Source organism: Aphis gossypii, chromosome 1 (assembly GCF_020184175.1).
Source record: "Aphis gossypii isolate Hap1 chromosome 1, ASM2018417v2, whole genome shotgun sequence".
NCBI lineage: Eukaryota > Metazoa > Arthropoda > Insecta > Hemiptera > Aphididae > Aphis > Aphis gossypii.
The window spans coordinates 12,464,256-12,491,522 of NC_065530.1; the positions used below are offsets into that span (position 1 = coordinate 12,464,256).

At 27.7% G+C, this 27,267-nt stretch overlaps 2 protein-coding genes across 2 annotated transcripts; one reads left to right on the forward strand and one right to left on the reverse strand.

Moving 5' to 3' along the window:
- Nucleotides 1–21,537, forward strand: LOC114126496 (cholesterol 7-desaturase nvd). The gene is made up of 7 exons (XM_027990448.2): nucleotides 1–232; nucleotides 13,523–13,693; nucleotides 14,486–14,681; nucleotides 17,641–17,835; nucleotides 20,027–20,457; nucleotides 20,879–21,049; nucleotides 21,134–21,537. Exons 2-7 carry the CDS (start codon nucleotides 13,529–13,531, stop codon nucleotides 21,293–21,295), a joined length of 1,320 nt encoding a protein of 439 aa, XP_027846249.2. The 5' UTR covers nucleotides 1–232; nucleotides 13,523–13,528; the 3' UTR covers nucleotides 21,296–21,537.
- LOC114126493 (xaa-Pro aminopeptidase ApepP-like) lies at nucleotides 21,287–27,213 on the reverse strand. Its single transcript, XM_027990446.2, has 13 exons — nucleotides 26,862–27,213; nucleotides 26,318–26,435; nucleotides 26,092–26,260; nucleotides 24,500–24,736; nucleotides 24,325–24,420; nucleotides 23,818–24,014; nucleotides 23,267–23,417; nucleotides 23,080–23,206; nucleotides 22,854–23,003; nucleotides 22,652–22,781; nucleotides 22,405–22,582; nucleotides 21,644–21,816; nucleotides 21,287–21,580 (listed from the first exon to the last, which is right to left on the reverse strand). The coding sequence occupies exons 2-13, from the start codon at nucleotides 26,429–26,431 to the stop codon at nucleotides 21,458–21,460; spliced, it is 1,845 nt and encodes a 614-aa protein (XP_027846247.2). The 5' UTR covers nucleotides 26,432–26,435; nucleotides 26,862–27,213; the 3' UTR covers nucleotides 21,287–21,457.
- Nucleotides 27,214–27,267: the final 54 nt, after the last annotated feature.

The following is a 27,267-nucleotide window of genomic DNA, read 5'->3' on the forward strand; positions in this document are numbered from 1 at the left end:
CTGCAAAACACAATATTATATATGACGTAAATGCGCGTATTACAGACGTCCATATTTTTCCGCCCCGCGATATAATAACGTATAAATTATTATCGTTTCGCATTCGATCACGTATATCCACGTTCGTGGATTCCGTGGACTCGTCGCTCTCTCGCTATCGACCTATTATACCTATAGCCTGTTACGTTTTTTCATCTATCCGCCGAACCGGAATAGTGCTGCACTGCTGCAGGTAAGCGCTTACCTATATAAGTATAGTATATAGTTATAGTTATATAGTTATCATCATAATATATAATATTTTATACGACGTGTCTTCTTCGTCTCGTGATGTATCTCTACGACACGCGTACATATTATGTATAGTATACGACGCACACACGACTTGGAGCGAAATTCTTCTCTATACTTCGTGGATGCAAACTATATAATATATATATGATAATACGTATCTATACATACCTATCTGCCCGTACGTACGTTTATAGGATTAAGGATAATATAGGATTCACGTGAAAGGTACCTGTTTTCAAACACGCTTATAATATAATACTGCACTATACCTACCTACCTATATATAATATTGTCGTCTCGGACTTTTGCTGAAAGTGTTTATATGTGATACCCGCAGCGTATAATGTCATATTTTACGTAGATATATATTACGTGATGACGGTAAATTCCGTTCGTAAACGGTATTTTGAAATAATAACTATGACGTTAATAAAAAAATTTAATTTTAATGAGCACAAAAATGCATTTTTTCAAAAAAATAATCTTTGATTTGCTATATTATATACTATAGCATGGAAATATCGGTGATAAAAGCTGCGTGTCTACAGCACGGTTTAATCATTAATTAATTCATGTTTATGCGTGCGTCTCTATTATTACATCATTACACGCCGCTAAAATGTTTGATTTTAAATACTTAATACAATACTATTGAAATAAAATCAGTGTTTTTCTCTGCATAACATATTTTATAATATTTACACAATAATGTGTTGGCTTTCTGACTTGAAAAGCGAACCATTACTTCGATTAAAATTGTGTGTAAATATCAAACCGAAGACCTTTTATAGTCCTACATAAGAAAACCTATCATACCTATAACTACTCTTTTATTTTATCTTTACTGGCATTCTTTAAACGATATTTTAATCTTATAATTAAGTCAACTATATTATAATATAGGTATGTTTTATTTTTACTAAAATACGGGTTAACTACGTTATAATTCAATTATATATGTACTTCCTGGTGATCAGTAATACTTTTAAGTGTTTTGACGGTAAAATATAATATCAAGTATTTTATAATATAATATTATGTACGTGCACAATATGTTATGATTTTCAAATTGTTAGTAGTTTGCTGTATTTAGTTTCTTTTCATTTATTCATTTGCATCTCTGAAAATATAGTAATAATATAGTTTTATACCATGCCGAAATCCTAGAAATAAATAAGCAATATTTTCGTGTTAATACATTTAAAATTGATATTTATAGATATAATATAATATTCAACACGACGTAACATGTTGTCAAAGGATCTATAAAAGTAGTATTATAATAAACATTTGTAATTGAAATAATATAATATTATTAATATTGCGTATTCGTACGCGCTACGCGAATAACATATAAGTTTACAAAATGCTATGCGATGTTTCTCGATTTCCATTCGTAGAATATTATTAATTGTTTTAAAAATTACACAAAATTTGTATTAATGATTCAAAAATTCAGCTGAATAGGATTTTTTTTGACCAATATGAACTCGTTTTGATGACCTGAAATCGAACCACAGTGTTGTATTTTTTAGTGTATTCCAGTAGAAATAGAACAATACAAATTATAGAAACCGAGGTAAAACGTTATGAGCTATATTCTATAATATTCTCTATAGACAAGACATTATATTATATTTCTAGCTTAGGTGCGAGAAACGCACTCCACATGCGCAGTTAACCGTCAATATAATATGCGGTTACTATTAAATTTGTTTTTAAATTTTCACTACCTATTTCTTGTTTTATAATATACAGCAAGCACTATATTATCACGACATCACGTATAAATCCCACGAAAACACGACTACAATACAGAATAAACATGACAATATTATTGACAGGTGTTATGATCATAATAAAGTGTATTGCATTATAACAAAAATGTTATTTTTTTGAAAAATTTGTTTTCAGTTAAAATCCAAATTTTATTGGAAAACAATTCATAGTTTTAATCATTTTTTTTCTGCTATTAGGAAGTATAATATTATTTCCAATAAATGAATAAAATATGAAAATAGATCTATTGCGATGTGTTTTTTTAAATAATGGAAAAATTAATAGTACTTATATTATGTTTTATATGAACAATAATTGTAATTTTAAATAAAATTCACCTTTCTTCTTTGACTTCATCAAATTAATAATGAAAGTTTGATAATTTAATTTAATTAGTAATTAAAAACTACAATTTCAAGATTACTAGTAAGAAATGTATAATTTCGGTTGGTTATATTCGTGTAGATCTTAGGTCCTAGGTCTCCTCTGTTTATGGTGTATCAACATTTTATTATATGTACATAAAGGCTGTGTTATTTATCTAAGTATATTATCATTTTAATAAAGATTTAAATGAAGTAAAAATATTTAACGTTTATTCAAAAATAATTAACAGTGTACCACTATAAAACTTACCTATTAATACCTTCATCAAATTATGAATGTTTTCAAATAAACCTTTTGAAGGATTAAAAACTTCATTTTAGCATAATAAAGCATTGTATAGTTATAAATTACATGTATCCATATATAAGACATTGTATTTATCGTAGGGGTAGTAACAGGTAAAAACGAGTTCGTTTTTTTTTTTTTTTTAATTAACCTGTGTTCTTTCTTTTTATGTTATTATTATTATTATTTTTTACCTAAGAATTAGCCGTGATCCTGAAATGAAAATCTTGTTTTATTCAGATGATAAAACCGGTAGGCAATCAGCACACCTGTTTGTTATTCCTTAAAGGTTCAGACGACTGTTTTGCCTGCATTCTCTTTGCATACGTTCGACCAGAGATGAACAAAAAAAAAATCATCTCGCTGTATATATATATGTATATATTATTTAATACGGTGGGTAATGGTCGGAGGCAAACAATGCCCGAAGGGTTACACCAAGGCCACGAACTAGTGGCCCAGTTTTATGGCGTTTATAAGGGCACGTTTACACCCTTTACTAAACGAAACATACATAGGTAGTATAGGTACTGTAAAATGTACAGGTAGTACCTATATTCAAATAAAAAAATTAAGTAATGCTCTTTAGTTAAAGAAAAAATAAGAGTGCTTTAATATTTTATTTATTTTATTAATCATACATAACATATCATATCATTATTATCATAATAATTCATATCATATGAATTGGATTACTTACCCATTATTTTACTAAAATAAATAGTACATAGTATAATAATCTGCTAAAATATAATTGTAGGTATATAAAAACACAATAAACATTTTTTAATGCTTAATTAGTACAATATTTTTAAGATAATTATTTTTATTAGCGAGATCTTTATTTTGATACTAATACAAATAAATAAATTTACTTCTAATGTTTGGTTAATATTTTACTAAACAATAATATTCAACAATACCGACTTTTTTGTTACCTATAAACTATAGTTAGAAATATGTTGATCAAAAGTATCTGATATTACCATGCAGCCTATATGACTATCACCGTGATTCCAATAATGGAATTTGTAATAAACAATTTATTAGTTTATTCTTAGAAGATTTAAATTTTTGTGTTATATAAAAGTCTTATTGTACACTGTAAGAATATTATAAGACAATATACTCGTACATAATTATTATCTGTAGACAATAAGAGAGTATAAATAGTAAATGCGTCATTATAATATTGTGCTCACATATAGTTTTAATATGTTGATGGTTCCGGTTCTGCGAATTATTTTTTTCCTTTACATAATTTATTATCAGTAAGCAATTTACTTTTTAATTTTTTATCCATCGACAGGTGGTCATGACCGAATAACGGTACCTTAACCGTGATCGAGAGATCTATTACGTTTTTACGATTCAATTTGTTTTTGCCATATGAAAGCATTTCGTTGCATAACCTTGAACTTGGCCTCAAACCGTTTTTTAACGTCACTGTCATATGCTACAGACGTCTATATCTGCGTGGAATCATCACAACTCACAGACATTTCTTTTCAAGGTGTATCGTGGTTGTTGTTTAGTATATTCACGCTTTATTTCTTTTTATATATATAGGCTACATTGGATTGAACTTTTTAATTTTGTATAAATGTATGAGTAGATAGTAATATAGTCAATAAATTTGAGTTCCGGAGTTTTAACAATGTCGGCAAAATAGATACTCCAGTTGCCATTTTAGTGCAACAGTGTTGACATTATTTTACGATTTGTCCTAATTTAGGTATTTTTATTAAAGCGATTTTTTTTTCATATGTTATAATATTCACGTTCTACATTATTATTTAATTCACAGTTCAGCAAAACCTACGAAGTTATTAGATCATATATAATATATACTATATGTGTTTTAGAAATTTGTTTTTTTTTTTTTTGTGAGTGAACACTCGAGCACTCATTTATTGCTGGAAAATCAAATACCAACAACCTTGATTTCGTTTGGATATAGATGTGTATGCACAGCTAAAACGAAATCGGAGTTTTAATGCTGCTAACTAAAGGTGGTAGTGGAAAAATAAAAAAACACAAATTTCGTATGTGTGAACGTACCCTGGCTACAACTGCACCACCAACTTTCAATAATGCCGAGTATAATTGGTTCCAACGACTATTGGGGAAACAAAGAAGATCGTGCATTAACGAGGGTAGGTTTCTATACAATATATATTATATAGGTACATGTTATGTGACGTGCCTATATATACTGCCTACCACCTATATAAATGGGTATATAGATAGGTACGTACAGGCACATCACGCTTTATTACCAAAAAAAAAAAAAAAAACTGACCAGTGGTTACCATCAATCAAGTTGCCGAAGGGTGGCCAAGGTCGCATGTTATGGAGCACTCGGTGCTTTGTAACAGTGGAACCAAGGACAACCACTCATAAAATGATTTTTGTTTCTAATATTCGACGGTGACCGAGAGGAGTGATTCCATCAGTGAAATTGAACACTTTTTCACCTAGATATTGATGATAGAATGATTATATTATATATATAGGTAGGGTCGGTAGGGACGCACGTTATAATAATATTTGTATACGCGAGTATAATTATAAATAAACTGCTGTACGCACCATTCATATTTATGTTAAGAGTACATTATATGTACATTTGTGCAGAGATAATATTTCTCACGAATTATCATCAGCATTAAACAAAACTATTTACATACAGGTATGTGAAAAAAAATGGAAAATATGCATAATAATAAATAAACAATCTGCATAGCACGCTGAAACATACGCGTTCTGAATCTGACTATACCGCCTATACCTATCATAATAATACTCGAACATCGTAAGTTGAACATTTCGGGTATACTTATGAGTTATGATAAATGGGTACTACAATAAAAGATAGATTATTAACGATAATACAATGTATTACAATTTTACTTACAAATACAGATACGAATTATTAGACTATTAGTAATAGCCTTTTATTACACTGCAACTATTATTATAAAATTATATACTGTGTTTTTTTTACATTTATCAAATCTAAAAATATTTAATGAAATTATAACATGTGCATGTAATAACTGAATCGTTATATTATTATAGTACATATGTAATATGTACACGAAATTGTATCATATATTTAAATAAGTAGGTATATCACTAAATTCTAACACTGTTTAAAACAAATCTAAAATGATAAAATTTATTTGCTTTGTTTATTTTAAACATTTATGTATACCTCAATAAAATATTTAATTATTTTACATTTTTAATGAATTACTCGTAGGAAATTTCGGCTTGTCTATAATTTTTATTTTTAATATTATTATTGACTAGATTTTTGTATCTAACTTACATTTAACATATGACGTAATATGTAAATGCACATATAATATAAACTAATATTTATGCACCTACAGATAAATGTTAAACTATTCCAAACGAGTTTTATTAAAAAATTTTATAATCTTTAATGTTTCAAGCTGTATATAGCTATAAAACCTTAGAGGTCATGGAATAAAAGGATTTATGTAAAAAGTATTATTGTTTGCTATTCGCGTGAAAATGAAAATGAAATGAGAAAATATCCAGTAAAAGAATATAAAAATTTAAATTTAAATTTCATATAACCATATGTTTGATTTATAAAGATAATCATATTTATATTTACCTAAACCTTGAAATTATGAGTTATTTAATAGAATTAGTGTGTTAATTCTAAGTCATTTTAAAGCTAAATTTAAATTAAAAAAATATTCATTTGTATTGTTTTAATAATTTAGAATATTTTACTGTGTATGATAAAAAGTGATAATAAAAAAAGAGTACTTATTATTGTATTACTCAATTACTGCAATTTATATTAATTTTAAAGTGTCACTTAATATTTAATTGTAAAATTTGCCAAGTATTTTAACAAATAGCTTAAAAAAATTATAAAAATAATTATGACTTGTTCTTATATATAATAAATACGAAAACACTTTTTACAATAATTTTCTATGAAAAATAAAATTACTTTAAAGCATATATATAAAACAAGAAATCTTTCACTTCATTCAGAAAAAAATATGATATTTAAATATTAAATTAATTAATCAATAACGTAACATTTGTAGAATACTCATTTGTAATATTGCATGTTACCTATATAACTAGGATTACCTTTTTAGGTTTTTCTTTATTGTTAAAGTCTAATCACGCTGTATACTCATATTTTAACGCTGTATATACTCAATGACAATAATAAACTAAATAGTAAATACTAATAATTATTTTCAAATTCTAAGAACAATATTGTCCAGTATATTTGTAATGTTATTATACGTTTACACCAGTCATACACACATGTATAATATGTATATATATATAATATACGAGTATATGTATGTAGGATCATCTTATCTGTATTTTTTCTAAATAAATACTACTTCAAATGAATCATTTCAATAACAAATTAATGTTTATAAACATTGAGTACGTATTTTTGGTCACAGTTTTTTTAAAGTCATAAAACAACAAATTTAATTTTTGAAAATCAGCTTTATATGTGGTACCCCAACGGAATGTATAAAATATTTTATATTTAACAAACGAGATGACTCTGTTCAGATAATTTGAAAGTAGACATTTTGGGGGGAAGCGACGTACCTACGTATAGCTTCTCTATATAATATAGCTATTGCAGGTATACAACTGTCCACTGATGACGTATAGGTATACAAAAAGTGCATATTTTATATAATATGTATTTTGGACGTCTTTCACTGCGCGCATAGCAACGATGCACAGTTGAAAATGGCTAGCGTGACTGCATCAAAATTATTGTAATACATAAATCACAATCATAATATCATAATAAGCACAACACAGAAAGATAATTACCTATATACTATGCACCTAATATTATATTCCATTGAAAATTTCATGAGGATGTCGACCACGTGTGGTGAAAAATTAAAAGACGACCTATAGCGCAACGACCATCATCATCACTACCTATATAGACGGATCGCATGTGTTTTATAAATACGATTGTGTATAGATGATGACGACGACGGCGGCGATGATGATGATGATAATAATAATAATAATAATAAAGGCATTTTATTATTGTTCCCTATAGGTAGATAGGTGTGTGTATATATTATTACGTATAATTTATAAACATATATGTACGTAACCACATAGGTGTTACGATACCTACGGCGACGCGACGGCCGACCAGCCGGTTCCGAAGATCCGCGCAACAAGCACAATAATAATAAATATAAATAATAATAATAATAATAGTAATAATGAGTGCATACGAAGGTGTGGAAGCAGCCGCCAATTCTCTTTCTTTCGCTTTTACACCTTCTCCTCTTTCTTTTCCCGACGCTCCGACACTGCTCGTCGTCCTTACCCTTGACCGCTAACTATATTACATAAACGTGTTTTGCCGTTACCGCCATACCAGTGCGAAAACGATTTTTTAAATATTATTAATTACTGTCGTCTATTAAACATTATAATATTATACTTAGGTAAGCGCGAGAGTTTAACACGTCGTTTTTGGTAAAATAATGTTCCTACGTAGGTATACTGTATAAAATCGATGTTATTAAATTATATTATGTAGACATAATAATATTAATATAGAGTACTGAATTGACCCGTAATATTATATCTTCAAAATTTATGAGTATTAAATTATTTTTTTACTGTACAATCGAATCTATTAAGCTGTGTTAACCATTTTTTGGTAGGTTTCATTTTTTGTGACGTTAATTTTTATCTATGTTTTTGAAACAAAAAATGTATTAATTGATGTTTTTCTCTTTTCTGCAATTTTATAATATTGCTGTATTAATTAGCCCATTGACCGTTTACACGTAATATAAACGCATACAGCACTCGAGTAACACATTTTTGTGTTACGTGTATAAATACCATGATTGAGACAATAATAATAATTCATTTTTTTTTTTTAAAGTATTTAAAATGTTTAATATACCGTAGTGTTGTGATGTGAAATTTCGCTTTTTATGCTACGTCAGCACTATAATAGGGCTATAACCACTATACACGCTGCAAGATGTATTAAAAGTGTCAAAACCTAATTTATCTAAATAAATATAATATGAGTTTTAAATAATTAAAATATCAATACAACAAATTACCTATCTATATAGGTAGTATAATATAAAAAAAAATATCGAAACTGGTATTAATATAGAAAAAAAAGCTAAAATTATTAGGTACATAATTATTGAAAAAAATATTTCAATTTTTACAAACATTTTGTAATTAGTGATATAATTTACACTGCCTTAAACAGTGAATTCACTATTGCATTATCTGTGTATACATACAATAAAAGTATATAATATATACGTAATAATATATTATCAAACGCATTATAACGTACTACGTAGGTATTGGGCTACGGCTTATAAGTTTGAAATGTGGACTGTAGTCAATGTACATGTTATTATCCGGACTATTAACACACTCGAAATTTGAAACCATAGTTTCGTACATTAACTGTACATATGTACGTTAAACATTAATGTATGACATTATGGTAACTAATAAAGTAATAACTATTGAAAGAAAAATCAGATAAATTAAGTTATTACGAGAGAGTTACGGGAAGTAAGCATGTGCAGCACCCGGGGGGCTAAGACGCACCCACAAATTAGTTATTTTATGTGGTAATCGCCAAATGTCAATTAATTTTTAAAAACATTTTATCAAACAAAAAAAATCGTTTCGGAAAATTGTCTTTACTAAGGAAACTAGGAAGTTTGATTAATGATGTTTATTTTTTACTTTTATTTTTAACACTGGTATATATATGCACCATACATAGTACCTATATAGGTAAATATTTATGGGGAGAAGGCAAAATGGGCTCGTGACCCACTCCCCATTGGCTGTACCTAATACCTATATTCATAATTTTAACAAAAATTATAGTTATTAATCCTATACTTTGATTATAAATATATTGGTATTATGCTATCAGAATTTAAATTTGAGTATATATTTTTAACAAAGTGTAAATTTTTAAACAGTAATTGTATCTTAACATATTTGGTTTTTTTTAGCAAAATTCACCCAATCATTTATTTTTAAATACACGACCTTTGATAGATTTACATAATACCATTGATTATATTATATTTTATTATAGTTAAAATGTATAAATATACAATTTTATTATTTATTATATTATATCATATTGATTATTATTAATGATAATACTTATTATTATTTATTTAAAACAGATTAATATACATTATATTATGATTTATAAGATGTTTATGGATGTATTATCATTATTAATTTGCATACTAGCCATAACACGGACACGCGCGGTAGCTACAGTTATCTTAGTTGGGTAATGTTTGTATACATTATCTACTTCATAATAGTTTTTCTTCACATTATCAGGACAATTGACAATAGACACAAGTCAATTTCGGACTTTGGTTAAATAATATAATATAAAATACAACCTATAATAATATCAATAATCGATATTGATTTATTAATTGCCATCGTGGAGTGAGACAATAAGTGAGGGGCAGTTTCACCTCTATGGCAAGACTATAATAAAAGAGTATGAAAGAAAAAATATAAATATTTAATGCATTTATTTTATTTTTAATATTTACCTTCTCAATACAATACTTAGCTTACGAAAATTTAAAGATAAAAAAATAAACTTTACATACGGGATCTGAAGTGATTCTGAACGCTCAGTTAACTATAATAAAGACAATTGCATTAATTGCAATATCATCAAGTTAGTGAGAACGTATTTACTTTTATTTTTATGAAAAATGTAGTGACTACCTAACTAAATGAATGCGTTAAGTTCAATTCATATTTCATCTTTAATGTAAATAAATTATAATGGATCTTAAGTTAAAAAAATTTCAAACCAGAATTATATGTATTATCTACACAGAGGAAAGAGATGTGCTGAAGAAGAATGTTGTCCTAAAAGAAAGAATTCTGATGTAAATCCCACTTATCAAAAATTATAGAATTTTATTTAAAAAATATTTAATGAATTACCTGATTAGTTAAAAATGTTAAAAATGTTGATCATAAATACATTTTTATCTGAATAAATGATAAGTAAAATAATATTTATTGTAATTGTTGGTAAATTTTACTTGTAATAGCGTATTAAATTTAAACTACCTATTGTTGAATATGGATGGTTGTAGGTGTGGGGTCGAGGGAGTTAGGTTAAGATTAATAATTATTGTAAGGAACGCTAATTTTTTTAAGTTTTAAGGAGTCCCTTTTCTTTTATTTAGTTCGAACTCTGCATATAAATATATAATAGATCAACAAGATACATACTATAATGTAATAATAATTAATATAATATAATAATTATATATATAAAATATAGGTACATATATTTTGTTGATTGCATGTATTATGTATTTATCTCATACACTCAACTCGTTTTATAACAAATTTCAAGTGAACAAAGACAAAGTTTTTTGGATCCAGAGTTCGTTACATCGATATTCGTATTTGGTACATTTCACGATATTTTTAAGGGAACGACGATTTCGTTCGTTATATCGAGATTTTCGTTATTCCGAGTTTCGTTATATTGCGAGTTGACAGTGTATACATAATATGTATGTATATATATACCATATATAGCGTGGTGCACACAGACGTAATTTTCTGCTCGGTCAAAGTCATGAATAAATCATTTAACACACATTCTTATATATGTATATATATAAATATATATATATATATATTTATATATTATATACATAATAGGTATATACTGAACTACAGATAGGATATACATATTATATAAAATCGTATGTATAGATATACGCTTATAATTGTATGCGGACCGATAAGATTTTACGTCGTTATAATATACAGTCTTGGCCACTAAACCGTCATCCATATATAGGCAAACACATTTATAATAGTATAAAGTAGGTAGGTATACAGAGTCATTCAAATTGTAGCGTTAGCCGTAGAGCTGATAGTATGGTAATATATAATATAAATAGATAGTTATAGACGTATAGTATTCTCCTAGCGAAACAAGCGTAGTATTTAATTTATAAGTCATAAGATTTGGGTATTACGAGTATGGATTGTGTTTATGTTCAAAGATTTAGGTACTTTAAAAATTTAATCAACTAAACATTTTATAAATTTTTGCTTTAGAACAAGGTATTCTACGGAACAAATTTGTGCATTAATATGCCCTACCGCCCATGTGATGTGAATTCATTTTAAACCAGACGATTTATGTTATGCTAAGTGCATTCTTTTTCCAATATGCTGAATCACAACATGTGTAGAGCATGTTCAAAATGCTTTGAAAAAAAAAATATATATATATAATATAAAATATAAATCAATGACTACTATCATACCTGAAATACCGGACTTAGATTATTTTATATAATATATACTCTACATTATATATAATATGGTATATTGATATAATATTAATATATGGCAGCGGTTCCTAACTTTTATTTTCACGATGCCCATTTTAGAATCAAATTCAGCCGAGGTACCCTATTGTAAATAGTAAAAAATACCATGAAAGACAGAAGAAAACAAAAATTTTATAAATTTTAAATTATTTATTATGAACCGTAGACCGCAGTGCCCTTTAGAAATGCTCACGGTGCACAGTTTGGGAACCGCTGATGTATGGTATACATTTAAATCTACTTTTGATTTTGTTATGTGAATCTGAAATTTTTAATTTTTTTATTCAATAAATACATTTTATTAGGTACATAAAGAAGTAAACATTTTTAAACATTTAACGGTTTGGGGGAAAAAAACAGGTAGCCTAACTTTCACTACCTACAATAATTTACGGGTTGGTAATATAATATATTATTCAAGTTAACTTTTAAAGACTATGTACTCTGCAGGATTATAAGATTTACTCGTTTTCGTGTCGATGAAAACCATTTGTTTTTAAATTTACACTTAGTTCACGGTTTTACAGAAAAGATTCAAACACTGTATTATCGCAAATTCATTTAAAATTGTTGTAGTAGTAAAAAACAATAAAGAAAAATATGATAATTGTCTCAGATTGAGCAAAATTCGTATGAACTTTATCTAAATGAAGTATTGTTATTTTTATTGTAGATACCTATTATAATAATTTAAAATAATATTAATAATAATTATATCATAAACAAAATAATTATAATTGATTCAATTATAAAATAATTATTACATCTACATTTTTAATAATAATTCATAAGGGCATTGAAATGTTAATTAGGTAATATAGTGTACAAACCATTATTTTGGGAATTGTTTATTATACATCGTTGTTTAGTGAAAATTGCAATAATCGTTAGTGTTTGGTCACTTCATATAGGTTTTGTAAGATTCTGTATATCATGAATCATGATTCATGATCATATACAATCTTAAATCGATCATGAATAATGAATTATACATAAAATATTCTCTTGTGTTAAAATATGTAATCCAATAAGAATTGTTAAAAGTAAAGAAAAAAAACAAAAGGTAAACGTCAAATACAATTTAGGTATAGGTTAGGTTTTACCTACCTACCTATAAAGAGATTGCGTATATACCTAAACGCATTTATGCCACTCACAACCCCTGCAGGGGTCCTCAGTTATTAAACACGAGTGGTTTACGCACGTTGTGCGTGGATCTCACATGTATTAGTTATTTTTTCGTATATTTTCCGAAGACGCAAATTCAATAAAATATTATAATTGATGTATAAATATTACAATTTTCATTTTAGATCATCATGGAAAAATCGATAATTTCTATTTTGGCAGTCAGTCTATCGATTCAGTTGATGCGTGAATACTGTAGTGGCGACTGCTGCAAGTACGTGGCTGTAGGAGTTTGTGCATCATTGGGATTGTGGTACGGTTACCGCTTTTTGATCAGACCATTGGACATACAAAGGGTAAACGAATGATTTTATACAGCGTTTATACATATATAACTGCAACCAGTGGCGTAACCTCAATATTTGGTCTCGTGAGCGATCATATTTTAAACACCCCTACCTCATCAAGATAATTAATGTCTGATAAATATCAAAGAGATTCATATACTAGCTAAAAGTATTTAATACATTTTTTAATACTCATATTATTTCATGTTTAAAAACCAAGAGACTGTTATAGTACATCTGTACTTATAAGTAGGTACATATTATTTTGTGTACTTATAACTGTCACAGAACTCATGGATTATAAACGTTTCAACTTAAATTAAATTATTTAAATTATACGCATATATACTTACCTAAGGTTTTTCATCAACATTTTTAATTTTCCGTAGTCTTAATAATGATCCTAACACAATAAATTGTAAGCAACGGAATTATAAAATTAAAAATATTATAAGTCATTTATAGAAAGATCTTATAAATAAGTACCTATTATATACCAGATATATAATATATAATGTTAAAATAATAATATACATATAGTATATATTATTAAAAGCAAAATATCATGCACTCATTCTGGGCCTGGATACTTATTCACTGTACGCTACTGACTGAAACACGATAATAATAATTATTGTAATATTACTAATATTGATACACAAAAGATCGCGATTAGCCGTGATTTATTGGTAAATTGGGGTTCCTTATATTATACATAAGTACATAACACATTTACAAAATGTATAATATTTTATACGCTCAGACAATTTAACTAAATTGTCTTTATTTAAATAACAAAAGAAATTGGCTGATGTGGGTTACAAACAGCATTTCACACAAAATCAGTGGGCGTCAAAAGATAAGTTACACTTAATACGATCCATGATGAGGCTAAGGAAAAAAGGAGCATTACCACCAGTTTATCCAAATGGATGGTTTGCGCTCCTGGACTCAGATCAAGTCAACGTCAATCAAGTTAAATACGTGACGGCTTTAGGTAAGTTGCAGCAGTAATGCATTATACTATGACATTTTTAGAAAAATTAAATTCAAAACGCGTCTATATTCTATATGGACGATAATCAAATTAATAATAATTTCCCTATTACTTTTACCGGACAAATAAATTTTGAGCTTTCATCTATATTAAATAATTATTTTAAAAGAATATTATTTATTTATATATATGAAATAAAAATGTATCAATAAAATATATTGAATTTTAATTTATTAAGCAATAGTGCTTGATCTGAATATTGAATTCTGATTATTATGTTTATGTAACTATAAAAGTAGGTAATTAAAAATTCTTATAATTAGGTATTTGAAGATATTTTTTTTTAATAAGCTATGTATTTTTATATTTACCTACTATATAGATTTTAAATTTTGAGCTAAGCGATATGATTTTACAATGATGTGTATTTGTTTTTTTGTGTACTTGTTATCTACTGTTAAAGTAGTAAAAATTATTACATAGATATTCAACTTCATTCTTCATTAACTGAAATTTGTGTGACATTTTTAAAATTTTTATTTGTGGTATATTTTTGATAATATTTTGATCTATGTATAGACATTTTACAGTTTTTATTTATTATTTTTTTTTTTTACAAATATTAATAAAATGTTTTCATTCGGTCAAAAAGCTTAAAAATCTTATACCAGGTTTCTCAATAGTTCATATTACTGGAATTAAAAAAAAACCTAATTCCATAAATATTTTGATGAAATTCAATATTCATAAAGCTTAAAGTAATGATTTCTCATCAATCGATTTTCTTACTTACTTTGTGATTTAAAAACGAATAGGTAATTGTTATATCATTTTCTATGCATGGTGCAATTAATAGTTATTGTCTATAAATGTCGAAACAAATTTTTACTAGTTTAAAAAGTTTGAAAATTTAATATAAGATTTCTCACATGCAGTTCATAATGTAATTATATTTCAATAAAAAAATTTTCATTGAAATTTTTATTTTAAATTTGGAAAAAATTGGGTATATTTAAAGTTTAAACAATGAATTATAATTTTATTATTTTGTTGTAATTCATAACTTCATAAGTATTATTCTTTGAGACTTAAAAGTCTTACATACATAAATATATTATTTTATTATGAATACATATTATAAAGACATTTTTAAAAACGTGTTATTCATTTTATGATATTATTTATTTTATGATTAGATTATTTTAGTATATTTACCCAAATTTACATGATATTATAACTGAAGATATTTTTTTGAATTTTCGGTTTTTTCGTAATTTTCTGACCCATACTGAAACGAAAAACTATTATAGAGGTTTAAACTGAACGATATTAATTTATTCATGTAACTGCGTTGTCTGGATGGATAAATTAAAAAGTGGACAAGACCTTGACTCTTAAGATCATGCGTAAGAATTTAACTGTAAAATAAAATAATAAAATTTACTTTCAATCAGATGCATTATAGGTACACATCTTGCAGCTATACGGTAAAAAAACTGTTATTAAATTTGTGTTACTATTTATTAGTTCTAAGCATTTGAGACCTACAGCTGTGTCTATTTAACAAAATATAAATTTTATACTTTTGAATCGTGAAAGATAATTATTTTTTAAATTAATTTATGATTCACTATAATAGTTAGGTAAATGTTGTACTTTATAGATTTTATGATTATTGATCAACCATTTAAAAATAAATTAACTTTTGTACTTACACTATACCTGCCGTGTTGTTCTTCTTCTGTCCCACCTTCCTCTTTCATTATTATATGCATTATTGCCTAGCTATGTCGCATGTGAGACGCAGAGCATTACGTCGTCGTAAGTTTGAACCTCTATCATTGATGATTTCTAATAATTATGTTTTAATTTTTTAATACTTCAATAGAGCATACGTGTTCTCAAACTTAAATCTATTAGACTTTTTTAATCTTAATGTGCTTTTGTAATATACATAATATAATAGAAAAATACAAATTCTACACTTATCGTTTCCGAGAGAGTCGTCGACCGTCGTGGTCGTGGGACATGAAATTTTAAGTACAATACAAAAATTTAAAAAATAATATCAATGTTATCCATAATAAATAATCATAAGTAAGACAATTAATTAATTAATTATTATTATTATATAATAATTTTTAATTAATTGAAAATGATTATTCAATATACAATTATTACAATTAACTCAATAATTTTTTTTTTTAATTTGCTTTAATAATATAATCTAAAATTGACTTTGGTATTACATAGTTAATGTTGAAATAATTTAATTGAAAAGTGAGTACCTAGTGACAATTTAAAACCTTAAAAGTAGCTACATTTAGTAGAACCTCGATTATCCATCCGGTCCCGATTAACCCCGTCTTTCTCGATTAACTGCCACTACTCATGCGTTACAGTATAATCTTAGGTATCGCCTTATAAGCAAGCTGGTTTAACCGAAACTTTCCTTCAATATCCACCAGATAAGTATGATATATACATCTTATGGGTGAGATAAAAACAGTATAATATGACGGTTGTGGACGTATCTTATTAGTATTGAAGTCAGTTAGTCGTAATTGTTGAGAAAATAATAAATAAAGTTTCTCGTTAAACCGTCTTTTAGACTATCCGCCAAGGCACCAGTCTCGAGACTGGCCGCGATTAATCGAGGTTGTACTAAAATGTAGGTACTATTGTTGGTTGGTACATAGCACATGCAATGCATGCACAACTAAAAAAGTTCATAGTAACATCTACTGATTCTACTGTAGTACAGTCTGAGTATAAAGTATCTCTGAGTAATAAGTATAAAGGTTGTAGTTGCTAATATACTTCGTAGGTACAAGTGGGTACAACTAATAGTTTGTAGCTGTACATTGTACAATAATATAATAATTTACTTTTAAGAATACCTATATTATGAGAGCAACTGTTGTAAACAAGTGTTAGTAAAATATTATTATGTTTTTAGGAGAAAATTTTGCAGTGTTTCGTGCGTCCAACGGCGACGTTAACATACTAAACGCTTACTGTCCTCATTTGGGTGCTAATATGGCTATTGGAGGAATAGTTAAAGGAAACTGTCTCCAGTGTCCGTTTCATGGATGGGCATTTGACGGTACCAGTGGGAAGTGTGTCCGAATACCGAACGATTGCAGTTCGAATGGTAAAGATTCGTATACATAAACTTATATTATAGTTTTTCATATCTATGTATATATCTATACGCCTACAACCATTTTACTCGTACGTAGGTTACGTAGGTACGTTGAACACGAAAAGCAGACATTATTTTACTATTATCTATTTTATTGTTTTATTCTTCAGATTCTTCTCTAGTGCTTTAATCTATGCTCCTAAAAGTCTATAATATATGATATCGCATATATAATGCGAGTATTTTATAATATAATATATATTATCTGAAAAATTAGTCGGGGTACTTATATGGTACTTATACAGTTCTATAATACGGTTATATGGAAATAATAGACATGTAATATACTTATCTCGTTATTATTATGTTCTAGTCGTGTAGGTACCTATGTATATTGCTATTCTGTATACTATATTTGCGTCGAGATTTCAACTATTCCGCCAGTAGCTACAGATTCTACTCATAGTTTTATAGCATTTTATTTCGATTTCACTTGGTACAGTTGTACTTATAATTTATTATTTTTAGGTGTAATAAGTATATAAAGTTATTATGTAGGTAGTATCTAAAAGGTTTTATTCAGAATTTTTTTTTTAAATAAAAATTCATTTAACTAATGCACATTGTTGACAATTAGCTATGAACCTTTGAATAGGGTCAAAAGATATAAAAATATTTAAATATATTTTTTTTAGTCATTTTTCATTTTTTCCCAAATTATCATGATAATACTATATATAAATAATATATATTAATTACCGAAAAAATAATGCAGTGTAGAGTTAAAATCAATTATCGATTCCACTAATTTAAAATTCTGAGTTTATCATAACCAGGAAAATATAAGCTTATTCTTAAATAGAAATAGTAAGTCATCATTTCATCATTTTTTTAAATTTACATACTATAAACACTACATTGATAATTTACACATTCAGTTTTATTAGTTTAATAAGTAAAATACTTAGGTAGCTAATAATTATTTAAAAATTTGAATAAATAATTTTCAGAAAAATTACATTATGACTTATTATTAATATTATATATATATATAATATTTTTTATTTTACAAGATTATCGTTTAGTAATAGTTTTACAACTATAAGTGCTCACTTTGTTTGTAGAAAAATGAAGTATTGTGCAACTCTAAATACCACTATATACTACTATATAGCCTTGCACAAATAAATAATTAATTCAGTTTGAAATAAATAAAATATTATAAAATTATTATAGGTATATTTTAAATTTTAATGTTAACGGAAACTTTAACGGAAATCGAACTATAATTATTGTATAAAATAACTAGGTAGTTCAATTACCTTTGATATTATTGGTATTTCATACTTTAACTAAAATTCGTAGATAATTCATGAACTTCTGAACTACCTAGGTACCTATCTAGTTAATTGATAAGTTAATTCATAAAATAGCGGAATTCAACACTTTAACTGTAGGTAATTACCTACATTTTGGATATACCTACTATTTATTTATATAATATGCATCGTAGGCATAGGTATCTAAAGACATGTAATTATTTACAAAAATGTAATCCTACTTTTGTTTTTCTATAGCATTATTCATTGGTTTTCTATAATTTTATTACGTCATGTAAGTATGTAACGTGTATAGAAATGAACAATATTTTTGTTATTCCGAGCATATTATTATCTATTAACGGCGTTTCTTGCAGATTATTATCAAAACAATAAGAATTACGTATAATAATTAACAAAGTTAGAGAGTAGGTGACCTGTAGATTTGTCACAGGTAAAATCGGCATTTGTTGTAAGTGGAACGGACGGGTCATTTAACCATTAAGTGTCTACAGACCCTCCAAGGTCCAGGGTCAAGGGGTCCGAACACCCCCGACATTTTTAAAAGTAGTAATATTTTTTTATTAATGAAATAATTAACTATTATTATGTAAATCGAATATTATAATGACGACTTATGTTTTCAATAGGTAACGATAATAGTCAAATTTTATATTTTTAACGTAAAAATGAAGTGTTCGGTATAATCTATATAGGTATGTTTAAAAAAATGTCGGATCCCCCATCTCCCGAAATTTTTTTTCAGTTACGGCCTCGAGTCTCTCCCCTAATATATTACCGCGTGTGTTTATTTACACCGATATTTACGACACTCGTGTAATGAATTAAACCGAAAACGTTTGCGGACGTGTACACTGCAGGACTGTTGCGGAAGACGGCGTCGGTGAAGAGATGGGAGAGTTGTGAAGCCAACGGATTCGTGTTCGTGTGGTACCACGCGGAGAACGAGGCGCCGTCGTGGCGTCCGGCCGCAGACGTCCAGCTGACCGGCCGGGGATGGACGTACCGCGGCCGCAGCGAGCACTACGTGAACGCGCACATCCAAGACATCCCGGAAAACGGGGCGGATGTGGCCCACCTTCCGGCATTGCACGGCCACATGGCGCTGGGCGGCCAGTACGCCGCGCAGGCCGACCGGTCGCCGTGGAGGTGGCTCGGCGTCCACGAGTGGACGGCCGCTTGGCGAGCGGACGGCACGCGCGGCAGTCACGTGTCCGCGCTCGACCTGCAGCATAGGCTACTGATGTTTGGAAAGTTTGCGGTTTTCAATCTGAACGTGGAAGCGCAACAAGTAAGTACCTACCTGCAGCTGCTGCACACACAATAGCTGCAATATTTGTAATAAGCGCATGTAGGGCGTATGCGCCGTGAGGTCGAGCACAAGTCAACTAATGTTTTCAAAGGTATTTCAATTTAGAAAAACAAAGTTTGAAGTAATATTAAGTATCACATTTATTCATATTGAACTCGAGTTAAAGTGGATTAGTGAAAAAAAAACTTTAAAAAAAGAGCGGTCAAGTGAGTAACGCTCTGCTGTACAGTAGGTCATTATTAATATGTGTTAGATTTGAATCCAATTATAGGTATCATTATATACGAAAAAAGGTTCTGAATGGAGTTGATTTGTCAGCCTATATCGAAGATACTACTTATTATATGACATTTTTTCAATAGTGAAGTATTGAAGTATCATTTAATATTTTTTTTTATAGATAGGTCCTGGATTAGTGATTTTAAATTTTAAAACCAGTTTTGGGCCCATAAAATTGATCCAAGTTGTCACACCTGTTGAGCCATTGATTCAAAAAGTTGTTCATCGAATCTACTGTCCAACGTATTTATCACTGTATGCTACAATAGTTTTATTTATGGAAGCTGTAATGGTTAGTTTGAAGTCAATTAGAAATTAATATTGTTTAACAATTTTCACAAATTAATACTAAATTATAATTATATTATAATTACAGTTTGAAAGAGATGTAGTTATTTGGAATCACAAGAGTTATGTAGAAAAGCCTTTAGCTTCAAAACAAGAAGCAACATTATTGGCACATAGAAAATGGTACAAACAATTTTATAGTGCTAATAGCAAGCAATTTAGCAACAGAAAAGAAACAATAGATTGGTGAATAAATATATTATAAATTATAATTATACATGGCTGAAAAGTATTACTAAATATATATAAAATGACAATGTTAATTTTTATTTTAAGGATTTTTGTCAATTAAAAAAAAAAAAAAAACATTCAACTGAAAATTGATTAAATAATGTGTAATTATAAACATCATTTATCGCTTAATTGGTTGTGTTTCCTTTTTAAGCCATGTTAATGCTCTCTGATCATTTAATTTTTCTAATAACGGTGTCAGTACTTCCAAACACCTGTGATGGTATTCATTTAAATAGTCAATCTAAAAATGTGAAAAACAATAAATTTATGTATTATTATAATCAATTATTATTGAATTTCTTACTTCTTTATCAGTGAGCAAATCTATCATCAACATTTTAGTTTGTATAGGGCACAAAGTTACAGTTTCAAATTGTAAAAATGGCTTCTGTGGCATTTTATAGTCAGTTGTAGAATCTTTAACTAAGACAATGTCTTCAATACGAATACCAAAATCTTCTTCGTAATATCCTGGTTCTGAATAGTACAAGAATTAAATATTAATATTATATAATTTTATAGTTAATAATAATAAAAAAAAAAAAAACTATAAATATTTAATGTCTCATATTTTGTCATGTATAACCAGATGACTCATTAAATAGGACTACAAATCATTTTGGGTTTTGGTAAAAAAAATCAAAAGGTTTTGCTCATTACTAAACAGATGAGACCACACAACTGGGTTTGTATACAAGAGTTGTACTATTTTTTTCTATAATGATTATGAAAATTGTCGTCAAAAACAGGGTGTTCAATTAATTAATTTAAGATCGTTAATAATATATTGTAAATTAGGTACCTACTATTTGAAGAAAAACTACTTAATTTATAATTGAAAGTCTACATAACAGGGAGAAAATGTCATTAAAGGTAGAATAAAACAGTTCCTATTTTAGTTAATTTTATAGTTATAATTTATAAATAATATAATATAATGTTAACACAATTCATGTATGTATTTTATAAGATGGACAAAATTAAACACATAATTGTTTTTGGGATGATATAACTCATGTATTAAACATTTTGCAGGACATAAATAATATTTGCTCAACATATTACCATTTGATAAAAACATTCCAGCTTGTAATCCAGGATCATTCGGTATTTCTCTCCAAGATATTCCCATAGGTCCTTCATGTACATTTAAGTAAGCACCAATACCGTGACCTGTACCATGCATGTAATCTAAACCAACATCCCATAAAAATCTTCGTGCATATGAATCCAGACAATTTCCCTAAAAGTTAAAACACAACATTAATGTAATTAAAACAAATATAATTTGAAATAGAACTATAAAATTTACAAGGATTTTGTGAGGAAATTTGCTCATGGCTAAATTTGCTTGGCCTTTAAAAACTCTGGTGAAACATTCTTTTTGATATTCAGTAGGTGTTCCAAAATGCAGTGTACGAGTTACATCAGTAGTTCCATCCCTATTTTAGTAAAAATATTTTTAATAGTAAGAATAAAATATATTAAAAGTTAAATAAAAAAAATATACTTACAAAAATTGACCGCCAGAATCACACAAATACATTTCATCTACACTTAATTTTCTATCAGTTTCTGGAGTTGGTGAATAATGAATTATTCCACCATTTGGACCAGATGAAGAAATTGTTTCAAAACTTGGACCCACAAAATCTTCTTGCAAGCTTTTAAAATCAATTATAATTACTAATTAATAAAATTATAAATGACATGAGAATGTTATTTTTAAATAATAAATACCTTCTAAATGATAATAACTTTTCAGCACCTGATATTTCGGTTAAATTTCCAAGTGATATGTTTTCTTCTAACCAAGCAAAATATGAACACAATGCAGCACCATCTTTGATATGGGCATTTTTAAGACCTACAAAAAAATTATCAATTGTATTAAATTGATTACAAACTAATAATGATTTTATTTTACCATTAATTTCAACTGAGTTTTTAATAGCTTTCATGAGTGGAATTGGAGTAGGTTTAGATATGCGATTTGATTTAGGTACAATGTTAACCAAGTTATAACTAGATCGGTCTGACACCCAAACTTTTCCAGTCTTACTATTGTCTGATGCCAGCTAAAATAATGTACACACATTTTTTTATAAATTTAAATAGTATTCATATTGTTATGGGCACCATACTAATATACATCATGTGGTATGACAAGCAATGACTGAGCTCGTCAGACGATTAGGGATATCCAAGATAATCAGAGATAGGCCATTAGATAAGACTCATGGTCTTGATATCAGTATTTTAGTCAGGTTGTAACACCGGTCAAACCTCATAATTAATTGTAAGCTTAAATATTGTATTTTGTGCAGTTAACAATTATAATAAATGTTTTAATATACACTGACAATCATAACGTATTCATTTCCGCATTGATGTATGTATTGGCTGGGCCGGACATAACAATATCTATTAATATGCAGATAATTATTTAAATAAAAAAAAATGCAAAATCATTCTTACAATATCATTGAAAAATGTATGTAGTTTATCATAAGGTTGTATAATGACTGACAAGTTTTCACTTTTAAAATGTTCTGGTACAGTTGAATCTAGCTTTTTATCATCAACAAATAAATGGACATCTGTGTGTGTGACAATGACATATGAATAAAATACTGGATTATACGTAATGTCAGATCCTCTCAAGTTTAGTAACCCTGAAAATAAAATATGGACAGTCATAAAATAATAAAAATGTATATATTGTATACTGTGATTTGAACTATTTTAAGTTTTTAACACATTGACTGCATATTAACACCAATTGGTGTCATGAGGATCATTCAGCAGTATATTTGGCACCATTTGGTTTTTTACCAGTTTTTTATGTTATTTTTTAAAAAGTGATATACACACTGGATAATAACTGCAATAATTCATATGCAATCAATGTGTTAAAGTGATCAAAGGTTAATAAAATAATTCAATTTATGAAGAATATATTATTGAAATAATATTGATACGTACATGCAATTTCATCAAGAGCAGTTACTAACAAAATAGTAGCATTTTTTTCAGTCATTTTCTGTCTAACTTCTTCAACTTTTTCACCACACTTTTTACCTAGGAATGATAATAATGATTAATAACAGAAAACAGGGAATTATCACATTGATTAAAAAAAAATAATAATCAACAATACCAGTAAATGTAATGTTTAACGGTTTAACTGGATTTGATGGGATAGATGGACGGTCAGACCACATACGATCTATGAGGTTGGTATCTAATGGAACCAAATTAATGCCTTTATATTTTATTTCTTTATTGATTCTACGCCATTCACTATATGTTATTAGATTTGCATCAACAGCAATTCTAGAACCAGCTTTCATATTTTTTGTAAGCCATTCAGCTAATGTAGGTGTATCTGGTAATCCTGAAACATAAATAATAATTATTTAATCTTCACTTGAATTATTTATTTAAATTAAGGTTAAATATGCATCTATTATTATTTTATTGCAAATAGGTCATCTGCAAACTTTTATTGACAAGTATGAAAATAGTTGTTGGTTTAAGCTTGGTATAAGTTTTGAATTATTAACTTTCATTAACATAATAATATATTTAGCATGAACAGGTATTGTAAAATAAAAATGTCATTTTCAAATGCACATTTTTTTACATAACATTTTGCAGTATAAGCAAACAATTTTTTATAAAATAAAACTTATTAGGTAATATTAGAACCATCAAGATAAAATAACAATACCAAAACTGTATATTAACAAGTTAGTTAAAAAAATGATAACAAAAAATTTAAATTTAAAAAGATTTACTAATCTAATATGCATTTTTTAGATTCTGAACGAAGTGATGAATGTATTTTATACCTATTATTTGTTGATGTAAAGAATTATTAAGAAATAATACAAATTAAAATAAAAGGAAAACCATATAAGTATTATGTATAATATTTAATTGATTTAGATTTTTCTTTTTGAAAATCTTAATTTGAAAGCAAGTTATAAAATATGGAATATATAAAAATAATTACTTATAAATAAGAAGAGGATTTCAATGGACTAAGTTTTTTTTCTTAAATACAAAGCTCATTGTTCAATTTTATTAAATATAATGTTGAAGGGATACAGCAAATTTTAGTTTTATTAGGTAGCATAAACTAGTATACAGACTATGGTAGCTAAATTATTATATTATCAATACAATATTAAGTAATTATACTTCATATTTGAAAATATTGAATAAAAAATACATCTGAATCTATCACAGACTTATTCTACATTTAATTTTTTTAATAGGTTCAATAATAAGACCAAACAAAGTGTAAACATAAACTTTATTGTAAAATTTAAATTTGTTATTTAATATGGTATGATGTATAACAAATAACAAATATGGGTGTGGCATTATTTTAAAGAGCCTTTAAACTTGTGTCTTGAGTATATTTACAGTTGTGATAAGTATATTCTCAATGACTGAAGTACTTATTATCACAACATTATAAGACTACATATAAAACTTTTATAAGTTGAAATATATTCTTGTATAATATTAGCCCACCTATACTTCCTTATTATTCACTACTAGTCAATTAAAAATAATAACCAGTTTAACTAATATAAATACTATTAATTGTACTGTTCTACATACATTACATAGTGATGTTAATTTATAATTGAAATTGAATTATAACTGCATTCTATGACCACATTTTATCACATATTATATATTATTTTAAACATAGGTATGTAGTATAGGTATACAAACCCATTTTCATTAAAGTCCAATTATCATCTAACTGTTGTTGGGCTTGGACAAAGTAACGACCATCAGTCCACAATAAGGCCTCATTTTGCGTAATAAGAGCAACACCAGCAGAACCTGTAAAACCAGTAATAAAAGCTCGCCGTCCATCACATGCGGAAATATACTCATTCTGAAAAAAAAAATTATAAATATGGAATAATGGAGAGATACTGAAATAGTAACTTACTTGATGAGCATCTTCTGATAAAACAATATAACCTTGAATAGGTTCACCTAAATATTTTAACTTCATCAGGTCACGCAATCTCGCCAAAAGAGGCCCAGTACTACGCACTGCCATAATGCTATGAACATTAACAAGTATACAAAAAATGTATAAATAATAAACCATGTTATATTTATAAAAATAAAGACAAATCAAACTAATAAAAACAATTAGAGGAAAATAAAAACAATTGTTGCGAATTCAATTTATATGGATCAAAAGAATTTGAAAAATAAGTTAAAGATTAAACGTTCAAGTGAGTTAAACAAAATATAAATAAATATGATGTCTGATCACATACAATTCTGGTGTTTAAAAAATCCACAGAAGACCTTGTACCAGTCCTTGTTTGGGGACATTTACAAGGCATTAGAAATCTAGAGATGAGAATGTTGCTTTAAAGACGATTTCGAATACTACGTAATAAAGTGAAAACAATAGGTACTACATAAAATGTTGGTCAAATTGAGCAATATCGGATATGAAACAGGAGAAAATTACGTACCTTAATATACTAAGTTGAAATCTCAACTATGTGGAGAAAAAAATACACTACAGCAATGGAGTAGAAAGAACGACTATTTCGTGTTCAGAAAATACGCATTAAAGGTGGCCTTTGATGGGTACTCGAAAAACAATAAATAGTATTGAATTAATATAATATACTAAATAGTAAACGTAAAGACTAAAAATGTTATCGTCACTCTCAACATCGCCGTAAAATCTTATCTCGTGCGTTATCAGTCCACTGCCAACAGCATTGCAGCCTGCAATGCACGAAATAGTGCGCATGCCCCACATCAATGATGTATACCGAACCTGATCCTTACACCATATACCATGTACAAGTGTACCGACCGCATACCAACACTGCAGCACGACAACACTGCAGTAGATAAAAAAGCATTTTT

Excerpts from the sequence above, each read along its gene's own strand:
- LOC114126496 (XM_027990448.2), top strand. The coding sequence starts at position 13,529 with ATGGAAAAATCGATAATTTCTATTTTGGCAGTCAGTCTATCGATTCAG. Across the intron at positions 13,694-14,485 it reads GACCATTGGACATACAAAGG|AAATTGGCTGATGTGGGTTA; the intron begins GTAAACGAATGA and ends AAATAACAAAAG. Across the intron at positions 21,050-21,133 it reads TATTTATGGAAGCTGTAATG|TTTGAAAGAGATGTAGTTAT; the intron begins GTTAGTTTGAAG and ends TTATAATTACAG.
- LOC114126493 (XM_027990446.2), bottom strand. The coding sequence starts at position 26,431 with ATGGCAGTGCGTAGTACTGGGCCTCTTTTGGCGAGATTGCGTGACCTG. Across the intron at positions 21,817-22,404 it reads TGGAATGTTTTTATCAAATG|AACCAGGATATTACGAAGAA; the intron begins GTAATATGTTGA and ends TGTACTATTCAG. Across the intron at positions 21,581-21,643 it reads ATTTGCTCACTGATAAAGAA|ATTGACTATTTAAATGAATA; the intron begins GTAAGAAATTCA and ends TCACATTTTTAG.